Source organism: Schistocerca americana, chromosome 5 (genome assembly GCF_021461395.2).
Source record: "Schistocerca americana isolate TAMUIC-IGC-003095 chromosome 5, iqSchAmer2.1, whole genome shotgun sequence".
In the NCBI taxonomy this organism is placed as follows: Eukaryota; Metazoa; Arthropoda; class Insecta; order Orthoptera; family Acrididae; genus Schistocerca; species Schistocerca americana.
In genome coordinates, this window is record NC_060123.1 from 472,318,694 (window position 1) to 472,343,272 (window position 24,579).

The window sequence follows — 24,579 nt, forward strand, 5'->3', positions numbered from 1 at the left end:
AAATTTATTCTCATTTTCCTTTGCCTGATTCAAATCAAATGAAATTCTATGCGATTTTGATAGTTTCGGTGAATACGTTTTACCTTATGGGGAGGACGGCAATGGATCTACAATACATCTTACTTGTCTCTTTTCTTCTGAAGGGATCAATTATATCATTTTTCAAGTTCTGGGGAATTACCTTCTTCTGATAATATTCTGTAAATAATTTTTCTAGTTTCTTTCACTTAACTTTTTCTCCAGCTTTAATCATCCCTCTTCAACACCATCCACAGTTGCCTTTCCTTTCTTCATTTCTTCAATGGCTTTATGCAGATCTGACATTACTTTTGGAATGTCCTTATGTTAATTATTAATTATCTGTTTTACTTATTCATGTCTTCAACTATACAAACATTTTTGTAAATACGAGAAACGTATAGTCTTTACACACAGACCCAACAAAGTTCTTTGTAAGTCTTGAAGTGTAGAAGAAGGAGCACATTTTCAGGATCAACTACAGGAAAACACTTTGTATGACTGTTTCCAAGTTATTAAACAAAAATAGCACTAACTGTCATGATTTCTTACAATGTGTAATAACATTGTAACTAAAATGCAAGGGGGAAGCCATGTCCACATAACAAATTTTAAATGGTATGATTAAGAAGAAATATAGCAAATCTTAAGAGACTAATCTTTGGAGTCAAATATGGGGAAAAAAAAGCCCCAATAAATAATTTAAGGAGTAAAGGTAACAACTTACTAAATAGTTGAGGTACTGAGTCCTCGATAGGCGCATAAACAAGATATAGAACTTGTTACCTTTTGGACAAATCCTCCTCAGGGCTAGTGTGTGTGTGTGTGTGTGTGTGTGTGTGTGTGTGTGTGAGAGAGAGAGAGAGAGAGAGAGAGAGAGAGAGAGAGAGAGTACTCTCACTTGCCTATCGACAACTCAGCTTCTCTACTATTTACTTAGCTATTAACTTTACTCCTTAAATTCTCAACAAAAATCAAGTGTAACAGATGGAGAAAAGTATGGTTTGCCCATGTCATAAAAATTACTTTGACCATTATCACTGTCCATTTTCTTTTCTTTTTTAAGCAAGTGTTATCTTTAAAAAAGCAACCCGAAGCATGAAACTGTTTTTGTTATTTTATTAACCCCTACAAAGCAATACTCACTCTTCCTTCTCCTTCCTGTGACGAGTGAGGACAGCTTGCATTGAACTGACATGTGAAACTTCTGCAGGAGTATCAAGATATTCTTCTCGTAGCTCTTGCATCACAGAGCTATGTAGTGCATGCTTCCTGGCCCGTTCCAATACTCTCTGCTGCTTTTCAGCCTTGCTCTCATCACCATCTGAATTGTAAGTGTCAATATATTTCAGAAATTCCAAAATAAACATTTTGTTATCACACTGAGGTGACACATACTTTTACAATTATATTATTAAGATTGATTTCATTATAACTGAACCAAAAATAGCACATACTTATACTATGGAAGAGCAGAGAACTTGTAAAAATTGATGTTGGATGTATTCGCTTATCCAGGTTTTACCATGAAGACATTTCTTATGTGTGGCATTCGTACAACATGTAATGAGGGTGTTTTGAAACAAATGGATAAGGAAACACACAAATTATTTTTCAATTACACTGTACGATTGGTTGCCACAAAAATAAACATATACTGTAGGGGGGGAGGTTGAAATCTTTGATGTTGTGTAGTTTCGTACCAGCAGTATGTAATTAAGACTGCAATGATGGCATGCAATTCCACATGAAATATTGCAAAAGTATTAAGTTCAAACAACACAGTTTCATTTACAAATGATTTATTCACAGGATAAAAACTATTTGATAACAAAACCAATTACAAAGAGTACTTACAAAAAATCAAGAATATTTCAAAAGACCATGCAATAGCAATTTACAGTGAGCTCTCAAATATTTTTCCTTTTATTACAACACTTCATCTAAAAGGAAAAAGCAATCAAATAAAAACACAAAAAATTACTGTTTGACTTCCTACATGTAGCATATTAAACAAAACTCAAGCGACTCTCTCAAAAGATATGCCAACTGGTTCTTACCATCTATATAATTTTATGAACATAGGAGTGTTGGCCCTCTATATGTTTTGACTATTGTTGATATTCAGGTTGTTAAATAGGATTAATCCACTAGTGTTGTCAATTTATTGAACAACTTCAGAGTGGTGAAAAGATGAAAATCTGAAGATGTCAGATTGGGGCTGTGAGTGGGATGGTTAATAATGTACCAACTGAATAAATCCAAAGGTTTCCAAATAACTCACAAGAATGCGGCCAGACAATGTCCTCAACAACCACCAGTATTTTGAGAGGTTCACACCCTGTCATTTTCAAGCACAAATGCAACGATAAAGTGCTGGGGAAAAAAATTTAAAACCTCAGTATGCAGAGCATATACCAGAAGATAAAACACACACACACACACACACACACACAAACTGCTTCCTTAATAACTCTATCCCAATAGCTGGAAATGCATGCCAGAACCTAAACATTGTTATTTTCCATAGGATGACTGTTGCCAAGGCAATGTTCCTGCAATAGGAAATTTGTTTGGCTGTTTCAAGCATATGTGACATCTATGCTCAACACACCAGTGGTCCAGTATCCTGACAATCTGATCAATGTATGACATGCTCGCAACTGCAAGTAATCAAAAGACACCTGCCTTATACAAACCAAGATCATCCCTTAAAGATTCCAAAGGGGCCCAAATCTTAGATAGTAGTTGAAAAAGACATTTCACTTCATATTTATGTAGAATACGAGCAATCCTATAGGAAAGGGTTCCTGCATAAGGCAAAAGTGCTGTAGACTTTGGTGCCACCTCGGTGCTATCTTTACTCACCCGATACATTGTCGATTGATACCTCAACGCATGTCGCTCTGTCTTTCACTATAACCATTCTGATGAAATGTGATTTTGAGTTGGGCTAACTCAGCTCACACACTTTCAGGGGCTTGAGATGTTGTAAGCCTGATGAATCAAGGTCAAATTAGTCCTTCACACTGAGCCTATGGTGACAGCTATTAGCCTGCAATAAAAATCAGTTTCAGTCAGCTATCTATAAATGAGATGTACCGATGCACCATTAACTTTCCTCCTCAGCAGCACATCCTGAAAGGGAATGCAGCTATCCTTTTCCACCTCCATCATGAAGCGAATATGTGGATGGATTGAATTCAGATGTTCTAAAAAACCTTTTAAATTCCCATTACCATGAGGCCAAACAACAGAAGAATCATCCACATATCTGAAAAATACACAGGTTTCAATGGTGCCAACTTCAGGACACTTTCCTTGAAATGTTCCATAAACAAACTGGCAATAATGAGTATCAATAGCCACCTCATCGCAATTCCATAGAGATGCTGAGTTGCAGATAGGCACAATAAGAAGACTGTCACAAATAAGGCTTTCGTCCAGTAAGGCCTTTGTCAAAAATAGAACACACATGCTCGGGCTCGCCCGCCCACACACACACACACACACACACACACACACACACACACACACACACACACAAATGCAACTCACACGACTGCAGTCTCAGGCAACTGAAACCACACTAAAAACAGTAGTTGTGTGTGAGAGTTGCATTTGTGTGTGTGTGTGTGTGTGTGTGTGTGTGTGTGTGTGTGTGTGTCTTCTTGATGTTCCTATCTGCAATTTAGCATATCTGCTATATGGTGAGTAGCCATTTCCTTTTCATAATATTGTTAGATTCCATTCTGGATTTTCCATCGTTTGATTTTTGTATTTTCATAGTACTTCATACTGAATAAAAAGTAAGAGGATGTCAACACACATTGAAATAAGTTTGTTGATTCAATACCAAACTTAACCTCTATTAACCGTAATGAATTAGAGTATCACAAGTAAAGAGAGAGACCACATCAAAATTTACTAGAATATTGGAGTCAGATGCATTTTGTCTAATTAACATAAGAAATCCACTGAGTTCTTAACGTGATCCTTAAACTGCCGATTTGTGAACAAAGAGTGTTTCTGCACAATATGTCAGAGAACCAACATTACTAACAATCAGCCTACAAGGAACCCCTTGTCATATAACCTAGGGGGAATAGCAAAAATGAATTGAGACTCTTGATACTCTCATGCAGCAAGGAACTTTCCTGCAGGAGGCTGTTAGTCTTTCCGTCAACACTCTTTGTGGGCTCACTTCGAGTATTACACTCCAAGCCATGGAAACATTCAAACTTCTTCAAACGATGGCAGCTATAGAACAAAATTCCCAGTCAGACTATGACCAATGTTAAAATTTTTGAAGGCATCAATAAATGAAGATGAAATAATGTGTGCTTTGAAAATGACAGGGTGTACTCCCTTTGAAACATTGGCGATCATCAAAGATGTCACCCGTCTGCATTCCCGTTATTTGAACATTTCACATGCCAAGAGACTTAAAGTTTCACACTGTTCATCTCTATGAAGAGGAACTGTATTATTGCTTGTGGAGGTCGGAGGAAATTCGTGTAAGTAGAGAGTGATTAAAATATTCATTGTCATTTTTGTTATGGTGTCAAGACTATAATGGTGTCCCAACATATGCCATAGTTGTGAGCCATTTTAATTCTCCTGCCACAAACTACATCGAGCAACATGCTGTTTTAGCTCTGAAAGGATCCATTATACTCACTGATCGTTTTGAAAATTTCAGCATTTTCTTGGGACTGGCTGGTGAGTGCTTTTTGGTTGGAATCTGATTGAGAATTTCACTCTGTAACTGCCGTCATTTGCTGATGCTTGAATGTTTCCACAGCTTGGGGTATAATACTACATTTCGATGTTCTGAGTCAATCTCACAGAGGAATTTTGCACGACTCAGTTTTATCTGGGCTAGGGAAGGTTTAAATTTTATATCAGTGCCTGGTGTTTACATGTTGATTTTGTAAGTTGCCTAACAGGATCTTTTAAAATATCTTAACATGCTGGCTACATTAGCATGTCATGTAACTGGGGCATGTTCATCAAAGAGTAATACGATAACAGCTGAGAGGGCTGTTTTATGTTAACTTAAGAGTTGATCTGACATTGTTTTTTATCTGCAGTCAAGGGCAATGCTACAGCTGTTTTCGACAAGCAGGACTACATTCAAAAGATACAGTGTTTATTGCCTGAATCAGTATATGGCAGGATCAGTGCTGATCACGCAAAAAGTGTTGACAGAAAAACTAAAACCTCCTGCAGTGAAGTTCCTTAGCGCAAGAGACTATCTACAATCTTAATTCTTATTGTGCTGTTCCTCCAAGGTTATGTGGCCTTCCAGGCCCACATGTAGCAAAACACCTTGGCCACTAGCATGTCGATGTGAGCAACACATTAAGAATTCGGTGGATTTCTTATATCGATTAAAGTTAATACATATGAATGAATCTGATAGTTAAGTAAACTTTGGTGTGGTCTCTCTCTTCACTCGTGTTACTCTGACTCATTACTGTTAATTGTGGTTTAAGTTTGGCGTCGAATTAACAAACGTGTTTTGGCACATGTTATCTTCCATTTACTTTTTGTTCAGTGGTTAGTACCATTTTTAGACAGACTGAGTTGCGACAGGAGGCCCATTGTCACCTGTTATAGCCAATTTGTTTATGGAAGACTTCTAGGAATATGCCTTGGAGTTGGTGGCTTTGAAACCTGTGGTTGATGGTACATAGGGAAATGTCATTTACAGGAAGCCGCCTCACACTAATGTGTGTCTACAGGCTGATAGCTGTTATTGTCTGACTTCATACCTTGGTCCATAGGGTCCATATTATCTTAGACCCTGAAAGTTTGTCAGCTGAGTTAGCCCAAGACAAAGTCACCTTTTGTCAGAATGGTTATAGTGAAAGATCACACATGTGTTGGGCTGTCGATCAACTGTGAATCAGGTAGAGTAATGATGATAGTGAGGTGGCACCAACATCTACGGCCTTTTCTTCTTACGCAGGAAACATTTTCAACATGAGTGGTCAATACTGCAGAAACATGACATGAAATGTGTTTTCAAACACCATCTAAGATTAGGGCACCTTTAGGATCCAAAATGGATGATCTTGGGCTGCCTAAGGCAGATGTCTATCATATTCCTTGCAGTTGTGGCATATCATACACCGATCAGACCATCAGACCCTGGAGGACTGGTGTGTTGAGCACAAGTGTCGAACAAGTTTACAACAGCCAAGCAAATCTGTTATTGCAGAACATCACCCTGGCACTAATCATTTTATGTAATATAACAACGTGTAGATTCTGGCATTCACTTCCAGCTACTGGGACAGTGTTATCAAGGAAGCAGTTGAGATTAAGTTAGTAAATGACCTTATAAATAGAGATGAAGCTTTCTGCTAAATTCTGTGTGGAATTACGTTCTTTTTCACCTCAAACATCAGAGAAATTGAGCTAATGCTACCTCACCCGTTGGTTATCAATATTCACTACCGATAACGTCTGAGTCATCTGATTGTGTGGTAGCACTAGTGCAAACGATGCATGCGTGAGGGGGAGGGAGTGATGGGTGGGGAGGGGCAGGGCAACTACTGATGATAAAATCTGCACTGGTAATATTTTGATTAACATCTATATTATTCAAATACTGAGAATAGCATACAAAAAGGGGAGATAAAAGGAAAGGATTAGCATAGATTCTTTATCAAACATCTACAGAATAAATTCAAAATCATATGAACTAAGGTTGAATCCAAGAAAATAATTCAGTCAAAGATAACATTTACCATGGAAGAGAGTTGTAGCTGCATCAAAAAGGAAATTCAATGCGACTGCAATGCAACACGGACATGGAAATGTTCAGTTAGTTGGTTGCTCTTGAGTCGCTCTAGAGTACTTTTGTGATAGTTGTCTGGATGGAGACACTATTAGATTGTTTCAGTTTTGGAAGTCTGATAATTCGTGAGGTAGAGACTGAAGTATTGCTAAGTCATTCGACTGATGAAAGTTAAACTTTACCGTTCTCAACACGACGGTATAGTAAGACGAGTGTTAAGACTTCGATTGAGTGATATTGGTTTATCGAACTTAGCCTTCATACTGATGAACAGTTACAAACCTTGAGAGCAATGGATCAATGACAGAAAAACAATTCATAGTCTTGAGTAGGACACAATAAAACAAAGACACAAAGAAAGACAAGTACGCCGATTAGTCAAAAGTTGTCATCAGCATCACAGTTACTGAACTGAACAGAAATTAATCTTGAATGACATACGCCCAATAGTGAATATTATGCAGGTTTACGTTACTGCTGTTGGTGAATGACACTTCGTCGCTAAATAGAACGCATGCAAAAAATCTGTCATCGTCCTGTAATTTCTCTTGTGCCCAGTGGCAGAACTGTACACGATGTTCAAAGTTGTCGCCATACAATTCCTGGTGCATAGAAATATGGTACGGGTGCAATCGATGTTGATGTAGCATTCTTAACACCGACGTTTTTGAGATTCCTGATTCTCGCACAATTTGTCTGCTACTGATGTGCGGATTAGCCGCGACAGCAGCTAAAACACCTACTTGGGCATCATCATTTGTTGCAGGTTGTGGTTGATGTTTCACACGTGGCTGAACACTTCCTGTTTCCTTAAATAACGTAACTATCTGGTGAACAGTCCGGACACTTGGATGATGTCATCCAGGATACCGAGCAACATACACAGCACACGCCCATTGGGCATTTTGGTCACAATAGCAATATATCAACACGATATCAACCTTTTCTGCAATTGGTAAACGGTCCATTTTTCACACGGGTAATGTATCACAAAGCAAATACCGTCCGCACTGGCGGAATGTTACGTGATACCACGTACTTATACATTTGTGACTATTACACCGCCATCTATCACAAAGCGAAAAAAGTGGTCCAACTAAAACATAAATATTTCTTTACATACTACACGAATATGTAATAAAAAATGGGGGTTCCTATTTAAAAAACCTATGGCAGCACCATCTAGCGGGCCAACCATAGTGCCATCTGGTTTCTCCCTTCAAACTAGATGAGTTTCGTTCTTTGTAGTTCTTTTGTTTGATGCTTATTTCGTGAGATATTTGGCCCGGTCACTATCAATGGACCACCCTGTATACGAGGGGCATTCAATAAGGAATGCAACACTTTTTTTTCTCAGCCAATTTCAGTTGAAAAAATGTAAAATTTGTTGTGGAACTATGGAGTATTCCCACTTCAGCCGCTATAATTTCATTAAGTTCAGACAGGTGGTGGAACTAACCACAGCCTTCAAAATGGTGTCTGCAACAGAAGTGCACTCCAAGCAGGAGGTATCATTGAGTTTCTTTTGGTGGAAAACCAGAATGTTGCAGATATTCACAGACACTTGCAGAATGTCTATGTAGACCTGGCAGCGAACAAAAGCACAGTGATTCGTCAGGCGAGGCGTGTTTCATCATCGTAACAAGGTCATGCAAATCTTTAAGATCTCAGGAAATTGAAGAAATGACTTCATCACGTTCATCGCCACAAAAATGCAAACAAACTTCTACCTCGTCATGGCACTGCAAGGACTCACCCAAGTCTACGCAAATGAGAGCAACTCACAAAACTTCAATGGACTGTTCTTCCTCATCCACCCTACAGCCCAGATCTCGAACCTTCTGTCTCCCATCTGTTTGGTCTGACAAAGGGTACATTCCATGAGAAGCAGTTCGTGGATGATGCAGCAAGATGTTGGCTCTGACATCAACCAGTAGCGTGGTACCATGTGAGCATACAGGCCCTCCCAGTAAGGTGGCGTAACGTTGTTATTTTGAATGGAGAGTATGTTGAAAAATAGGATTTTGTAGCCAAAAGAATGGAGAATAATATAGTGTATTGGAATTCTCAATAAAACCAACCTGCTTTCACAAAAAATGTGTTGCATTACTTATTGAACGCCCCCTGTACATATTTTTTCGAGATCACTGCCAACTTTCCATATATTTATCGTCTTCCCATTGACTTAAAGTGCTCATGATCAACAAAAGATTACCGTATTATCTGAAATTTGAGACTCGAAATTCAATGGGAGAGAAAAGTTTCAGGTCACACCTCCAGATCGAAACAAAGTTGGTCCATTGTAATATGAGAGACAATTTAGGTCGAATGAATGACGATACAGCTACAGTAGTTTGGTTCGAGTCATAAGCTTAGCAGTTAAGCTTTACCAGGTAGCCATTGTTATGCGTCAGGCGCTCTGTCCGTATTTATACGGGTACCCTCCTTTTTTCACGTGCTTCACCTGGTTTGAACTGATTCCTTATTTTTCTTTTATCTGATAAGTGCCTTTCTCTTTGTTATAGGTGTTTACGTCACTCTAAGCTGAAAATGCATTACTGTACTGTGTCATGCATTGCTTGTCGCATTCTGGTAATTAGTGTTTACAGCCTGTTGCCGCTTGCAGCATGGATTGCTTTTGTGCAGGCAACTGTCGCTTACAATAAAAAAAAAAGAGAGTGAGAGGGGGGGGGGGGGAGGGAGGGAGAGAGAGAGAGAGAGAGAGAGAGAGAGAGAGAGAGAGAGAGAGAGAGAGAGAGAGAGAGAGAGAAGAGAGGGGGGGGGGCGGAATCGATTCATTAGCTAAACAATGACAAGAGACTGCTATTTGTTGTTACTTACACTGCTGCTTTCTTTGATAATGATCAACAAGAACCAAATAATAGACTGCATATGATAAAAGATGTTCTGAACGAGAGTTCAGTGAAAATTTTTCTCCGTTTTAAAATCTTTGCAGACGCCTCTTTAGTACATTACAATCTGCACAGAAATTAGAGACATCTTAGATTTAAAAATCTAGTCAATTGCCGTGCTTCATTTCTGACTGTATCACTATTAGGCATAAGAATAATATGAATATAAACATGACATGATATGTTTATTCTTCCCCGTTTGCTGTTGTCTCACTCTAGTTTCGTAGTTTATTAGGCAGACAGGGTTTAAATGAGATAGCAGCAACCACGAAACAATACATGGCAAAATGCTTATATTCGTATTATTCTTATGGTGAAGAAAATACTGCATGTGATTCACAATTCATAAAAGTTCCTATTAGCAACCATCTCTTCTCACAGGTAGGAAAAAATTCAGAACGTAGAGTTGGCCATATTGACAAACATCCCAAACAGTCTTGCCAGTCGGATTTTCGTAGTACATTGAAATGCTGCTACATTCGAAGATGAACAGTACAGAATTTGTATTCTGGAATCATTCTGTATTTACTTCGTTGGATAATGTATGAAAATGCAGTGGTCGAAACTTAGGGCGGAGGGGGAGGGGGGGGGGGGGGGGGGGGACAACCCCCGTCTTTCACTTTTTTTTTTTATTTACTGACACAGAGGTTTTGGTGCCAATATTTATCTTTGTACCCGAAAAGCATGCCTGTGTAGCGCTACATATATTCGACGGCAGAAATCAGTTGTGGCGGCACCTACCAACATTTTTCAGAACGTCCGCTTACTTTGCACTCGATTCTAAGCCACAGGCGGCTTTTTGGATTACAAAAACCAGAAAAAAAAGTGCGGCTTAGAATCGAGTAAATATGGTAGTAAAATTCAACTCTCATTGCAACTCTTCAGCAATGCCGTAATGTAACTGCCTTAATAACTAATCTAACTGACATTCATTCATTATGTAAGGTGTTCACTTCTAAAGAAAGCATCTTCTTTTTTGCAGTTTTAAATTCTGATTGTAAGATAATAAAGAATTATTATTAGAAGAATTGTAATAACTATCGCCAGTGCATCTAGATCATCATCCTAACAATACATACTCCTCCTTTTTTACTAATCTATTTAGTTATTTGTTTTAGTGACAACCCTATTTTTACCTCATGATGTTTGATACTTCTCACTCGCTCCTTTTTCTTTACTTTTTAATTGGTCCTTGTTATGCTGTTGCAAGCAATTAAGGTATCTGGCAGCCAACCCTTGCATACCCCATTATATTACTTTTCATATTTGTATCAGCTAATTTTCTGGCAATCTCTATGATACTGCCTTTCCTTTGCAGTCTTTTTATGCTTTTCCGTCTTTTCGTTTTTAGCTTGCAAAAGCACCCAACATTACAAACTCGCTAAACATTCTACAATAACCCATCATGCTTAGCAAACACACATTTGAAAATTCTACAAGATACAAACAAAAGGCTAATTACCATAATGCACAGCAGCCAATTTTGGAGGAACATATATGCCTTTCTTCTCAGCTTTTTCTGCTTGTTCTTCTTTTTCACTACCAGAGTCACTTTCATCTTCATCATCCAACTGTAAGAAGAAGTTAAAATTCTGCAAGTGTTACTTTCAGTACCAATAATACTCATGGTATTTTATTTGCGGTGAGGTACACTTAAAAAAATAAGCATGTTACTTGAATTATTTTCTAAATTTTTATTTAACTTTTGCCATGCAATTTAATCACAAAGCTGAACCACTCTATAAATGCAAAGGAAAGGAAAGAAGATTGGGGGCAATACTTTGTTGATGACATGGTTAATACAAAAAGGACAGGGAAGGAAATGTGCCATATTCATTTTAAATCATACTCGACTGAGGGAAATCGATAAAAACTGTTATCTGGCTGGCAAGACAAGGATTTTAATTCTCCTCCCCCAAAAGATTACAAACAGTAACAAAATGTGTATATGAATACACAAATACATACACAGCTTATTTGACATGTTTTTTTTTTTTTTTTTTTTTTTTTTTTTTTTGTGCATCGTTTCCTCTGACACAGCTTATAATTCTACCATAAACCATTTCCCCTCCTTCCATTCCTCAACTGCCATTATGAGAAATTACAAAAGTGTGTGTCAAGAAATAGCACTACGTACGAGATCAATATTATTTAATTTCCATCGATTGCATAATTTTATGCTGAACATACCTTTGTTATCATGTTGTCAGGATTAGCTCTGAAATTTGTTGCATCTTCACCACTTCCAGAGCCAGTGACAGCAGTCTTAACCAATTTGTCAATCTGGTACTTCAACTTATGACCAATAGGTCTGATCTTCTCCAAAACTGTACGAATTTCAACAAGGCGATCTGCAGACATAAATGCTGGTATTAAAAACATGGAATGACACTGTAGCAAGAATACACATTACCTCTTAACAAATATGCAATAATCTGGAACGAACCAGAGAAGTGCTGCCACTGGTCAAAACCAATTTGACAACTCTAACAATTGATATACACATTCTTTGTGATATTCAGAAGTATTATGGTGATAGCTAGATCTGTCCATCAAATATAAACAATAGCTTCTTCCATCTTTGGCATTTATTGCATCATCAATATTCTACCAAACAATAAAAAGTGTGTGTGTGTGGGGGGGGGGGGGGGGGGGCACAGGAATCACATTTCAAAGGATTGTTATTGTAATCCTCGTCCATCTGTACATATTTTTGTTTCCTATGTTTCTGCTAAATCAATGCTGCACAGTTTCAATATACTTCAAGAACAGCATCATGAAATCACCAAAATAGCCACAGTAATGTGTATTTATGTATTGACAATCAGTTTCAGTCAAGTGATCATCTTCATGTCCAGAATGTTATTACATCAGGATAAATGAAGGTTCTTGTTGATGTCAAGAACATAGTCATTACCAGTGGCAGCATCTGTCACTTATACATGCTTCCACTGTCTTATATACTTTTTATATTAGTCAGTAAGTGTATAAACTGATACTTCATTGTACAACTCCGCATGATATCGCATCAAAGGTGTATCATAAACTCTCAATAACGCTGGAGAGGTTTCTTTCAATAGGACAAACTCAGTTTCTCTTCACAACCTCACACTATCCAAACTTGTGCTCAGACTCTAAACAACTGGAATGCTGAGAAAAGTCATGAGCAATATTTCATCACACAGCCCCTGTCACCCATCATCCACAGGGTTAGCCACTGATCAAACATTTACGCACAAGAATAGATTGTTAATCAAAGTTGCTGCAACTGTCCACTCGATTTCACCCACACTTCAGTACTCAATTCAAAGGTTGAGAGTTGGCCAGAACTTGAATTTCATTGTGTGTTGAGTGGAAGTAGTTTACCAGATTTAAAATAAAGTGATAGAAATTTCGCCATTCCCATAGATAAGTGGCGGATTTGCAGTGGTAACAAAAGATCAAAAGGACGTGATTCACAGAGTCTCTCTTCTCCTTCAAAAGTATGCAGTTCTCATAATGAAAATGATCTGAATTTAATCAAAGTACGATGTTCTTTCATATCTTCCTCTGTTCCTATTAGCAACATTAGTTATAAACACAAAACAAAAGAGCATCAATATCATGTAGGTAATCGGACATGAGTATTTCACAGCATTCTTTTGAATAAAGAGGAACTACCACATAGTGTTCTTTGTTTGTAGATTTTACCAATGATGACTTGAAGCCTATAAAACTAAAGAGACTCCTTCAAACAAAACACTGAGACCATGTAAGTATGCCCATCAAATGTTTTAAGCATCATGAGTAACTACTAAAAGGAAATGTCAGATTCTTCACATAGAGGTATGAGCTCCTAAGAGAGCCTTAGGAGTATCTCTACTTAATTGCAGAATATAAATTCCCACACATTACTGGTGAGAAATTACTCCTTTTACCAATGATGACTTGAAGCCTATAAAACTAAAGAGACTCCTTCAAACAAAACACTGAGACCATGTAAGCATGCCCATCAAATGTTTTAAGCATCATGAGTAACTACTAAAAGGAAATGTCAGATTCTTCACATAGAGGTATGAGCTCCTAAGAGAGCCTTAGGAGTATCTCTACTTAATTGCAGAATATAAATTCCCACACATTACTGGTGAGAAATTACTCCTTTCCGCAGGAATCAAAGTGTGTGACATAACGCGTGGAGAAAAGTTGGGCTGGAGTCTGAAGTCGATACCACTCTCAGTTGATACTGTGGCTCATCATATTAATGCAATAGCCACTGTGGGAAAAAAAAAAAAAAAAAAAACACCAACACCACACCTGCATCTTGATAGCCCAAAATTCACCCTGCAACTTTATGACAGAACTGGTATCAGCAATCTTTCCCAGCTTCTTGTTTTTGTTCCTTGCTGTTATGAAAATGGATGCATGAGGAGTTTCTAATTCGTAAAGGTCTAAAAGAGAGGACTAAAGCAAAGATATTTTCTTTCTTGTGAATTCCTTTTTTGTTGACAACTATGTATCATGTACAAACTGTTTTGGTATAAGTACCAATGGTGTGACAGCATTTAGTGGAAGTAAAGCAGGGTTCATGGCAACGGGAAAGGCATTGGCTTCTTAAGTAGTACAACCAGAAGTCAGTAAAGTGCTGAATGATGCAGTCAGTGTTGCAAATTTTGTGAGATCATACAAGCTTTAAACAGTAGGCTGTTTTCGTTCTTTGTGAGGAGATGGGTTCTACTCACGATTCACTTCCATTGCACAAGGAGGTATGTTGGTTGTCTCGTCGTAAAGTTCTTCATCAGGTCATGAAGCTGAAGGACGATTTTTGTCTTTTCCTATAGAACAGCAGCCTTACACTTGTGGCTCTATTTCTGGATGAAAAGGCTTCTTAATATTGTGACGCTTGGCCATCATTCTTGAGAAACTGAATGATACATCAGTATCACTTCAAGACCGAAATTGTAATATCATCTTTCTAAGAGAGAAAAGGTTTACAAGAAAACTTGCAATTTGGAAAACTCTGGTGTAGAAGGGTACCTGCGAGATGTTTTCTTGTCTGAATGATTCCATAATGGGAAATGAGTTGGATGTAGGTAAAATTTGTACAAGTGGCATAGTATTTCTTGAAAACTTTCATCAACAATTCTGGGACAAATTCCAGAACCCTGGATCTACAATTAGTTTGACGTGATCACAACAGACCACTTGTTAACAGTAGAACAGCAGGAGTTAATAGAATTCTCAAGTGATTGGACACTCTGAAATGAATTTAAATCTAAATCTTTTGAAAACTTTTGGCAGACCCTGAATGAATATCACAGTTTAGCAAGAAAGGCAGAGGACATGTTATTACTCTTCACATCAACTTATGTGTATCAGTCAACATTTTTCATATTGGCATTAATCAAAAGACAAAACGTCGGTCACGATTGCAGCTGGAAGGAGATCTTTGAGTTGCTGTTTCAAAGATTCAACCAGGACTGGAGACTGGATTGGCTTTCTTGACAAATTCAAATACACATATCACATAAAATGTGCCAATGTCAGAAAATTTCTGAATTTCAACCATATGCCTTTTTACTCACATTTATTTCCTTCTTAGATAAACAATTTTATTATAACCATTTTTCAATTGGCATTTAAATGTTAACTATTGTTCTATTGCCATTTGTACATCACAATACTTCAAATATTAAAACATTCTAAACGAAATAAAAGCTATATACATGGAAACAGTTAAACTTTAACTAACTAATTTGCAAAAAAAATATTTAGTGAAACACACATAATTACTCAGTTCCAATAACTGTGCGCGCACACACACACACACACACACACACACACACGCCTGTGGTTATTTATGAACTAGTTGTAACTGTTAACTTTCACTACCTTTCAATAATATAAATGTATGATAATTTCAATCCTCGAGCTGGCACATTTATGTATAATGTGCACCAAATACAAGTAAAATTGTTTTTCACCATTCCATTATTGTTTCAAAATTGTGAGCCCATACCTATTCCTTCACCATTGCTTCAGCTAACATGGTGATAAATTGTGTTGTCAAACATTCAAATGCGCAACAGTAATATAAAATAGACAGGAAGTTGGGCCACAAAAGATTTACGATGTGTGCAAGAAAATGGCCCAGATTACGAGCTAGCAGCAGAATCCCACGATGAGGCAGTTGTTTATGAGATAATTGGTAATAAAATAAGCAATAGGCTGAGATCTGATGCAACTATACTCTTTTATGCTTTAAGAGGGTCATTTATTGTGGGATAGCACCTCTCCATGGCAACAGTGTGATATCATGAAAGTTTAGTTCATTATTGTTTAACTGAACTGTGATTTAGCTCATATTATGTAAGTTTATTTCATTATTGTTTAATTAAACTAAGATTAAACTACAATTTTGCTCTTACATATCTACCTCGGTGACACAAAAGCGCTATTCTTTACATGTGTACAAAATAAGCTGTGCGGCTGCTCATGATATGAAAACTGCTGTGCCCGCTTGAGGGTTGAAAAACATTTAACTCTTATGTACTCGTAAGGACACTAATTATTATTACTGTTGTTGTTGTTGTTGTTGTTGTTGTTGTTGTTGTAACTGACAGTTGCATATAATTAGAAGTAAACAGTATCGTGGACTGTTTTTGCGCCAAGTATGAGTGCTGCTGAAGGAGGAAAGAAAAATGGTGTGGAGGGGAGTGCAAAATAATGTTTCAGAAGGGGGACAAGATGGGAAAAGTTGGAGATTTCTTGATCTATGGGACATTAAACCTCAATTTCAATGTGTTTTTCCTTAACTTTCTGAGTAAATTACAGCTGCATTTACACAACTAATGCACTCCTGCCAATAATTTGACTGAATCTTGTTTCGACTCGGCTGTATCTGCAGTCATGGGCCTGGAAATATTTCCTCAGCTTATTCTCACCATGTAACCAACACAGTGACCCATGACAGTGCTGAATTCTGTGCTGTAATGCCCAAACGTAAGCTCTGGATAGACCACTACAATTTCATTGTAAAAATAATATACGGTATCTGAATGCTAAATGCAAAAGTAATACAGAAGATGAGAAGCCAGAATTTTTAAATGCTATGAAGGAAATAAAATGAAAGAGGTATTTATAAGTTACTGGACGGTCATCTCCTACATCCACATAATTATCAAATTAATGATACAATCGGAGCACTAAGGTGGAGTCAGTCACACACACTATTCAACAAGCACTGACCTCGTGCTCAATGAATAAAAAAAAAGTGCTTGCCAAGCGTCACAAAGTTCTCACCACATAGCAAGCATACTGAACCCAATATGCACATATTACCATGCACCAAATCCATCTGTGAACAGTGAATATTTGAGGTGTCAGTATTTTGATTTCCATACAATTAACAAGCGATGATGAGACTAATTATTGCAGTATAATCAATAATCTGTCTTGCTGTAACCGTGAGAGTGTGTGCTTGGGTGTCTTGTGTAGAATTTGTGTAATTTTACAGGAAAAAGAGCAAGAGATTGAAAGACTGTGTGAATACTGCTTTCTGTTACATTTTTCTATGCTCCACACACCAGTCTGTTATAGGGGAGCAGTTGACTTTAAATTATTTTACATGTTGTCTTGGCCAGGAATTTCCATTATTGTTATCTGAAATTAGTCATGGTAGTGGGAAAAAGGGGGAGGGGCGAGGAAGGAAGGAAGGAAGATAGAAAGACCAAAAGAAAGAAAAAAATCCAAAGGGCTTATTATTATTTGTGAAATCCTTCAATAACATCTAATCTCTCTGTCAAGGAAAGAAAGAAGGAAGAAAGGATGAATGAAAAAAAAAAAAATTCAAAGGATTTATTGCTGTTTGTGGAATCCTTCAATAATCTCTCTCTCTCTCTCTCTCTCTCTCTCTCTCTCTCGTTTTGCTGATAATGTGAAAATATGCTGTCACTGACTGTATACCGTATTTACTCGAATCGAAGCCGCACTCAAATCTAAGCCGCACCTGAAAAATGAGACTACAAATCAAGGAAAAAAATTTTCCCGAATCTAAGCCGCACCTGAAATTTGAGACTCGAAATTCAAGGGGAGAGAAAAGTTTTAGGCCATCTCCAAATCGAAACAAAGTTGGTTTATTGTAATATGAGACACAATTTAGGTCAAATGAATGACGATACAGCTACAGTAGTTTGGTTTGAGTCGTAAGCTTAGCAGTTAAGGTTTACCAGGTAGCCATTGCTATGCGTCAGGCGCTCCGCCCGTATTTATACGGGTACCCTTCCTTTTTCACGTGCTTCGTCTGGTTTGAATTGATTGCTTATTTTTCTTTGATATGATAAGCGCCGTTTTCTTTGTTACAGGTGTTTACATCACTCTAAGCTGAAAATGCATTACTGTACTGTGTCATGCATTGTTTGTCGCATTCTGATAGGGCGCGTTTACGGCCCTTCGGCGCTCGCGGCATGGATTGCTTTTGTGCGCGCTACCGCCACTTAAAAAAAAAAAGGGAGAGGAATCGTCTCATTAGCGAAACAATAGCAAGAGACTGCTGTTTGTTGTCACTTACACTACTGCTTTCTTTGATAATGATCAACAAGAACCAAATAATAGACTGCGTATGATAGATAATGTTCTGAACGAAAGTTTAGCGAAAATTTTTCTCCGTTTGAAAATCTTTGCAGGCGCCTCTTTAGTTCATTACATTCTGCACAGAAATCAGAGTCATCTTAGATTAAAAATTTAGTCAATTGCCGTGCTTCATTTCGGACTGTATCACTATTAGGCATAAGAATAATGCGAATATAAACATGACATGAATATAATAGAGGGAAACATTCCACGTCGGAAAAATATATCGAAAAACAAAGATGATGAGACTTACCAAACAAAAGCGCTGGCAGGTCGATAGACACACAAACACACACACAATATTCTAGCTTCTTGCAACAAACGGTTGCTTCATCAGGAAAGAGGAAAGGAGAGGGAAAGACGAAAGGATGTGGGTTTTAAGGGAGAAGGTAAGGAGTCATTCCAATCCCGGGAGCGGAAAGACTTACCTTAGGGGGCAAAATGGACAGGTATACACTCGCACACACGCACATATCCATCCGCACATACACAGACACAAGCAGTCTGCCAGTGCTTTTGTTTGGTAAGTCTCATCATCTTTGTTTTTAGATATATAAACATGACATGATATGTATATTCTTCCGCGTTTGCTGTTGTCTCACTCTATTTTCGTAGTTTATTAGGCAGACAGGGTTTAAATGAGATAGCAGCAACCACGAAACAATACATGGCAAAATGCTTATATTCGTATTATTCTTATGGTGAAGAAAATACTGCATGTGATTCACAATTCATAAAAGTTCCTATTAGCAACCATCTCTTCTCACAGGTAGGAAAAAAATCAGAACGTAGAGTTGGCCATATTGACAAACATCCCAAACAGTCTTGCCAGTCGGATTTTCGTAGTACATTGAAATGCTGCTGCATTTGAAGATGTACAATATGGAATTTGTATTTACTTCGTTGGATAATGTACCAAAATGCAGTGGTCGAAACTCGGGGCGGAGGAAAAAAGCTCGTCGTCCACCTGTTTTTTTAATTTATTTACTGACGCAGAGGTTTTGGTGCCATTATTTATCTTTGTGCCTACAAAGCATGCCTGTGTAGCGCTACATATATTCGACGGCAGAAGTTAGTTGTGGCGGCACCCACCAACATTTTTCAGAACGTCCGCTTGCTTTGCACTCGATTCTAAGCCGCAGGCGGTTTTTTGGATTACAAAAACCGGAAAAAAAGTGCGGCTTAGATTCGCGTAAATACGGTAGATTTTTGAGGAACAGGTTACTTTCTAGACATGTCTCCCCTTCCTTGGGGAGGCAAGGAGGACAGGTTGAGAAGGTTGAAAAGGTGGGGCAGGTCACTTGGAGCCCAGAATGTGAGGTGCCCACATGTTGTGATGAAGAGAGGAGACAAAGGTGCCACAAAGAGGAGGTGGTCAAAGATAGTACACTGGTAAGCACTGTGTGACCTTCAGTCTTTCATCCTAGGGGTGAAGGAGACCATGTGAAAAGTGAAGATGGATATGAATATTGCAACTAAAATCAACACTGCAATTAAAAGCTAGAAGAAATAAGATGCATAAAAAGAAGAGAGATTGGTGAGAGGGAGAGGAGAGAGGGAAAGTTGAATGAGAATAAAGTGAAAAAAATAAAAAGCAATGAAGAAAATAATTAAATAATATTTAATAATCTATTTTTTATTTACTGCATTTTTCTTATTTTGTTCTAACCCCCCCCCCCCCCCCCCACCTTCTTTCTAGCTCTTAATTTCATTTCTTTTCCTCTTAATTCATCTCTTATTTCTCATATAGTCGTCACTTCTAGACTGAAGCTGGCACAGCACTTACCAATATACTATCTAAGACCACCTCCTGTATTTACACAGGTAAGTTATTCTCATTCTGGGATCTGAGAGACCTTCCCCAACCTATACCTCTTTCACTAACTTATTCCTCTTTCCTCACTGACAAAGGAATTAATAGTTCCAAAAACTAGGATGGTCTTCTTTTACTTTTATGTGTGTGTGTGTCAGCAGTACTAAGAATTTCACATCCTGAAGGAGGGTGCTGACAAGGCACTCCAATTCATAATCTGAAAACATATTTTTTTGTCGGTTACAACATTTTCCCCAATACTCAGTTCCTTTCTCATTTTTTATTCAGTTCTTGCACACTCAGATATGGTTGAAAGTTTTTTCAAGCAATTCCTGATATTTTTCTATGTTCTTGTTAATCTTAGGGAGGTCTATGACCAGACACATGACTCGTCACAGCCATTTTCTTCTTACAGAAAAAACAGAAGATACTAATTATTTCTACACAGAGTAAAATATACAGTGGCATATGTGCGTAGTAATGGTAAAGAATACATTACTTACCTATCGCTGGATCTCCTTCAATTTTTCTTCCAGAGCACTTACGCAGAACAACATATGTCAAGTTAATTAAGTAGCTTAACAACATATGATACTTCATTTCCAAGAAACTCAGGCCCTGAAACAGATATTATTGCTTCCATTCTGAATTCGTAAACAAAAGTAAAGAAAGAATAAGGATTTAAGAGAAAGAAGGAATATTAGGATGACTGTACCATTGCAATGAAGTCATTAAACGGATGAGTACAAGGACAGTAACTAATACACAAATGGATCAGAAGTCACCAGTTAAAATAAATCTCTTCCTTAAAACAAAGAGAAGCTTAAAAATAAAAGAGCAGTTGTCCAATTCAATAAACAGACCTACACACCAACACACTTATCTTAGATATTCTAATGTCATATAATTACGCATATTGTTACTATTCCACATTTTAGCTACATTTATCCTTCTGCAGCCTTAAACATTGTTACTTTATTGGAAAATTCTTCTATGATCTAAAATCTTCTAGTCTACAGAGTAATTAAAATCAACTCTCAATGCTACTGACAAGTTGCAAGTCAGTAGCCATTATCGCTTGCTAATATGATTTTAGAATATATGAAGCACTTTCTTAACAACAGGTTACAAGCTCTTTTAAGATGATTTTATTTTGCAGACCTCTCTCAACATAATTTTTTTTCTAAATACTTCTGATAATTCGAGGTGGCAGAAATGTTACCTAAAAGATAAAGCCTCGAAGATTTTTAATTTCCCGCATACAATTTATAGCCAACAGTGTGTGGGCACATTCACATTCATTCATTCACGTATTGTGTTCCATAAATTTCACCCCGTAGAGCCTTCAGGGACATGGACTGAGTGAACGTACACATTAAAATGTGGAAGCAGCCACCGTAGGCCACTTTAATTCCACGTAGCCTATATGGGTTTCAGTTGAACTAGATGAGTTAGGAATGGCCTTGGAAAGCAGTCCGAGAAAATCACTGTGCACGATGGTGTGTTACTAACATCTGCTCACAGAGCTGTGTACAAACAGAGTGAAACCATACAAAATAAATGGTGGTGCCATTTCAATGGTAGATCAAGATGTCCTGTACAGTGCGGACAGGGTGTTATACTGATTCCCCCGCCAAGTCTGAGGTGCTGTCATTCACTGAGACTGAGCCAGTACGACTCGCTTCACCTTTCTTGGAGAAATCTGTTTTGTATAATGTAAGGCGGGAAATAAAAGGATATGGGTCTATTAATCATTGGCAGTTCAAACATACGGTGAATGAAGATACCCTTTCAGCAAATAGCACCAAGGGACAGGAAAGGCACCAGGTGCACCCAGTGTGTATGTCTGAAGGCCTGATTCAACATGTTGAAGAGGCTATTCCAACAGCCACTGAGGGTAGAGGGTGCAAGCACCTGCAGATAGTGGCACACATTGGAACAAATGATGCCTGTTGTCTGGGCTCCGATGACATACTTGGATCATTTCTGCAAGTGGCAGAGAATGTTGAGAAGAGTAGCCTTGCGCATGGAGTTTCAACAAATTTCATAATTTGAAGCATTGCACCCAGAACTGATCATGGTCCCTTGGTTTCAAGTTGTGTGGAAGGACGGAACCAGAGACTTCGAAAGTTGTGTGTCTAGTTAGGCTGTGACTTCCTGGTTGTGCACTACATGTCAGAGGCTGCTACCCAGGTAGTTGCTGTGTGTGTGTGTGTGTGTGTGTGTGTGTGTGTGTGTGGTGCACACAAGGGTTTTTTAGATTAGGTGACTCTCCATCCTATCCAGAAAAACGACAGCTGTAGGAAACCCAGAATTGTCAGTGTAAGATTGAAAGAAATGCCTCCCTTGGTTGAGAATATTGCGATCCTAATGGTTTAACTCCCAAAGCTTTCACTATAAAGTGGAACAATTTGAAGCTCTCCTGCAAAGTAGTGATGGTCACATAATACTAAGTACAGAAAGCTGGTTGTAACCTGAAACTGATAGCGGTGAGATTTCTGGGGAAAATTTAAGTGTACATTGAAAGGATAGGCAAATGGGAAATAGAGGTGGTGTACTTGTCGCAGTAGATAAGAAACTCATTTTTTCGAGACAGAAACTGAAGCTGAAAGTGAGATTGGTTGGGCGAGACTCAGTATCATGGGTGGGCATAAAATGACAGTTGAATCTTTCTATTGTCCACCAGACACATCTCCTGAAGTAACCAAAAACTTTAAGAAAACCTCAGTTCACTTGTACGTAAGTTCCCCAATCGTGCTGCAATCATCAGTGGAGACTTTCATCACCCAACAATTAATTGGGAAAATTACAGCTTTGTTAGTGACGACATCCTGTGAAACATTACTAAATGCTTTCTCTGAAAACTAACTAGAACGTATAGTTAGGAACACCACTCATTGAGGAATATATTGGATCTAATGGCAACAAACAGACCTAACCTCTTTGAGAATATCGACATCGAAACTGGTATCAGGATCACGACACAATGTTGGCAACAAAGATTACCAAAGTACAACTAAAACAAACAGAAAGATACACAGGTTCAGTAAACTAAATAACAAATCAGATCATATCTCAATGAGTTAGTAGAGGCACTATGGCTCAATTTTAAATAATACAGTAAAACTTCGTAAACACGAATCCGAAGGGACCGAAAAATCAGGAGTTCGTGTTAAGTGAAAAACACAGATTTTAATAAGTACACATGTACAACAGTACATTAACGTGTAATACACTCCACTATCAATCACGTTATTGTGGACTTATAACACTATAAAGTGATTGTAAAATTACAAGTACTCACAAATTATGTACGTTACTTTCTTGGAAAAAATTTGGTCATGGTTCACTGACGTTCATGGGAATGATAATAATTTGTAATTTCACAACCAATTGTAATGATAGCGACCGTAAACCCAGCAGTGATGTCAGATATTGAAGCGAAACGTTCTTAACAGTCCAAGGCTGTAAGCATCTCCTGACGGGTAGGTGGAATGGTGTCTATATTCTCTTCCTCTTCACTTTCTTCTGATGGCCCTTCTTGCACCTCGTTCACAGAGTTTGGCACATCCGATTCCACAGAAGCACATACGGCAACATCGTCGTCTACACTAATGAATTCTTCAAAACTAATTCCAAGGTTCGCAAACGTCCTGCAGAACTGTCCATTCATCAGATGAAGTAGCATCTTCTAACTCGAGGACATCTTCAGTGTTGCTACATCTCCAAGCTCTGTTAAAGCACTTCTGTATATGATGTGGCGTTACTAAGTTCCAGGCTGCTGCGATGGCTTTTATTGTGTCAAGCAGACTCCAATTTGGGGTTGCACTATTGTTTTCAGCAGCACGAATTGCAGCTCTTGCAAGTTGCTTATGATAAGCTCTCTTTATGAGAGAGATTATGCCTTGGTCCAAAGGCTGAAGGCGGCTTGTGGCGTTGGGTGGAAAAAACTGAACCTTTATGTTGGATAGGTTCAGATCACGAACATTATGGGCAGTACATCTGTCCAATATAAGAAGAACATGTCTATTTTGAGCAACCATTCGACTGTTGAAACGAAGAAGCCACTTGCAAAAATGATGTGCCATCGATCCAAGCTTTCTTGAGGTGAGAGTAGATGCAAGATAAAGTGTCCATATTTAGGTTTTTAAAACAACGTGGTTTCTCGGATTTACCGATAACCCAGGGATGAAACTTATCACCGCCGTCAGCATTACAGCACAGTACAACAGTCACACATTGTTTGCTTCATGCTCCACCATGACACTTATCACCTTTTATCCCCAGGGTGTGAGTTGGAAAAAGATTGTAGAAAAATCCAGTTTCATCCATGTAAAATACATCACACGAGGCATACTTTTCCCTCAATCGGTTGAATTCATGCAACCAGCTGTTCGCACTTTCTTCATCAACTTTACTTG

The 24,579-nt window shown here is 38.1% G+C and overlaps 1 protein-coding gene across 1 annotated transcript in view; it reads right to left on the reverse strand.

Annotated features, from left to right (window-relative positions):
• The window catches only part of LOC124615382 (neuroguidin-A), a 69,065-nt gene that overhangs the window by 34,623 nt on the left and 9,863 nt on the right, over positions 1-24,579 (reverse strand). The window contains exons 3-6 of the mRNA XM_047143205.1: positions 20,662-20,776; positions 11,929-12,089; positions 11,201-11,309; positions 1,165-1,342 (exon numbers count right to left, since the gene is read on the reverse strand). Coding sequence (XP_046999161.1) covers positions 1,165-1,342; positions 11,201-11,309; positions 11,929-12,089; positions 20,662-20,776 — 563 coding nt within the window. The remainder of the gene's footprint in view (positions 1-1,164; positions 1,343-11,200; positions 11,310-11,928; positions 12,090-20,661; positions 20,777-24,579) is intronic.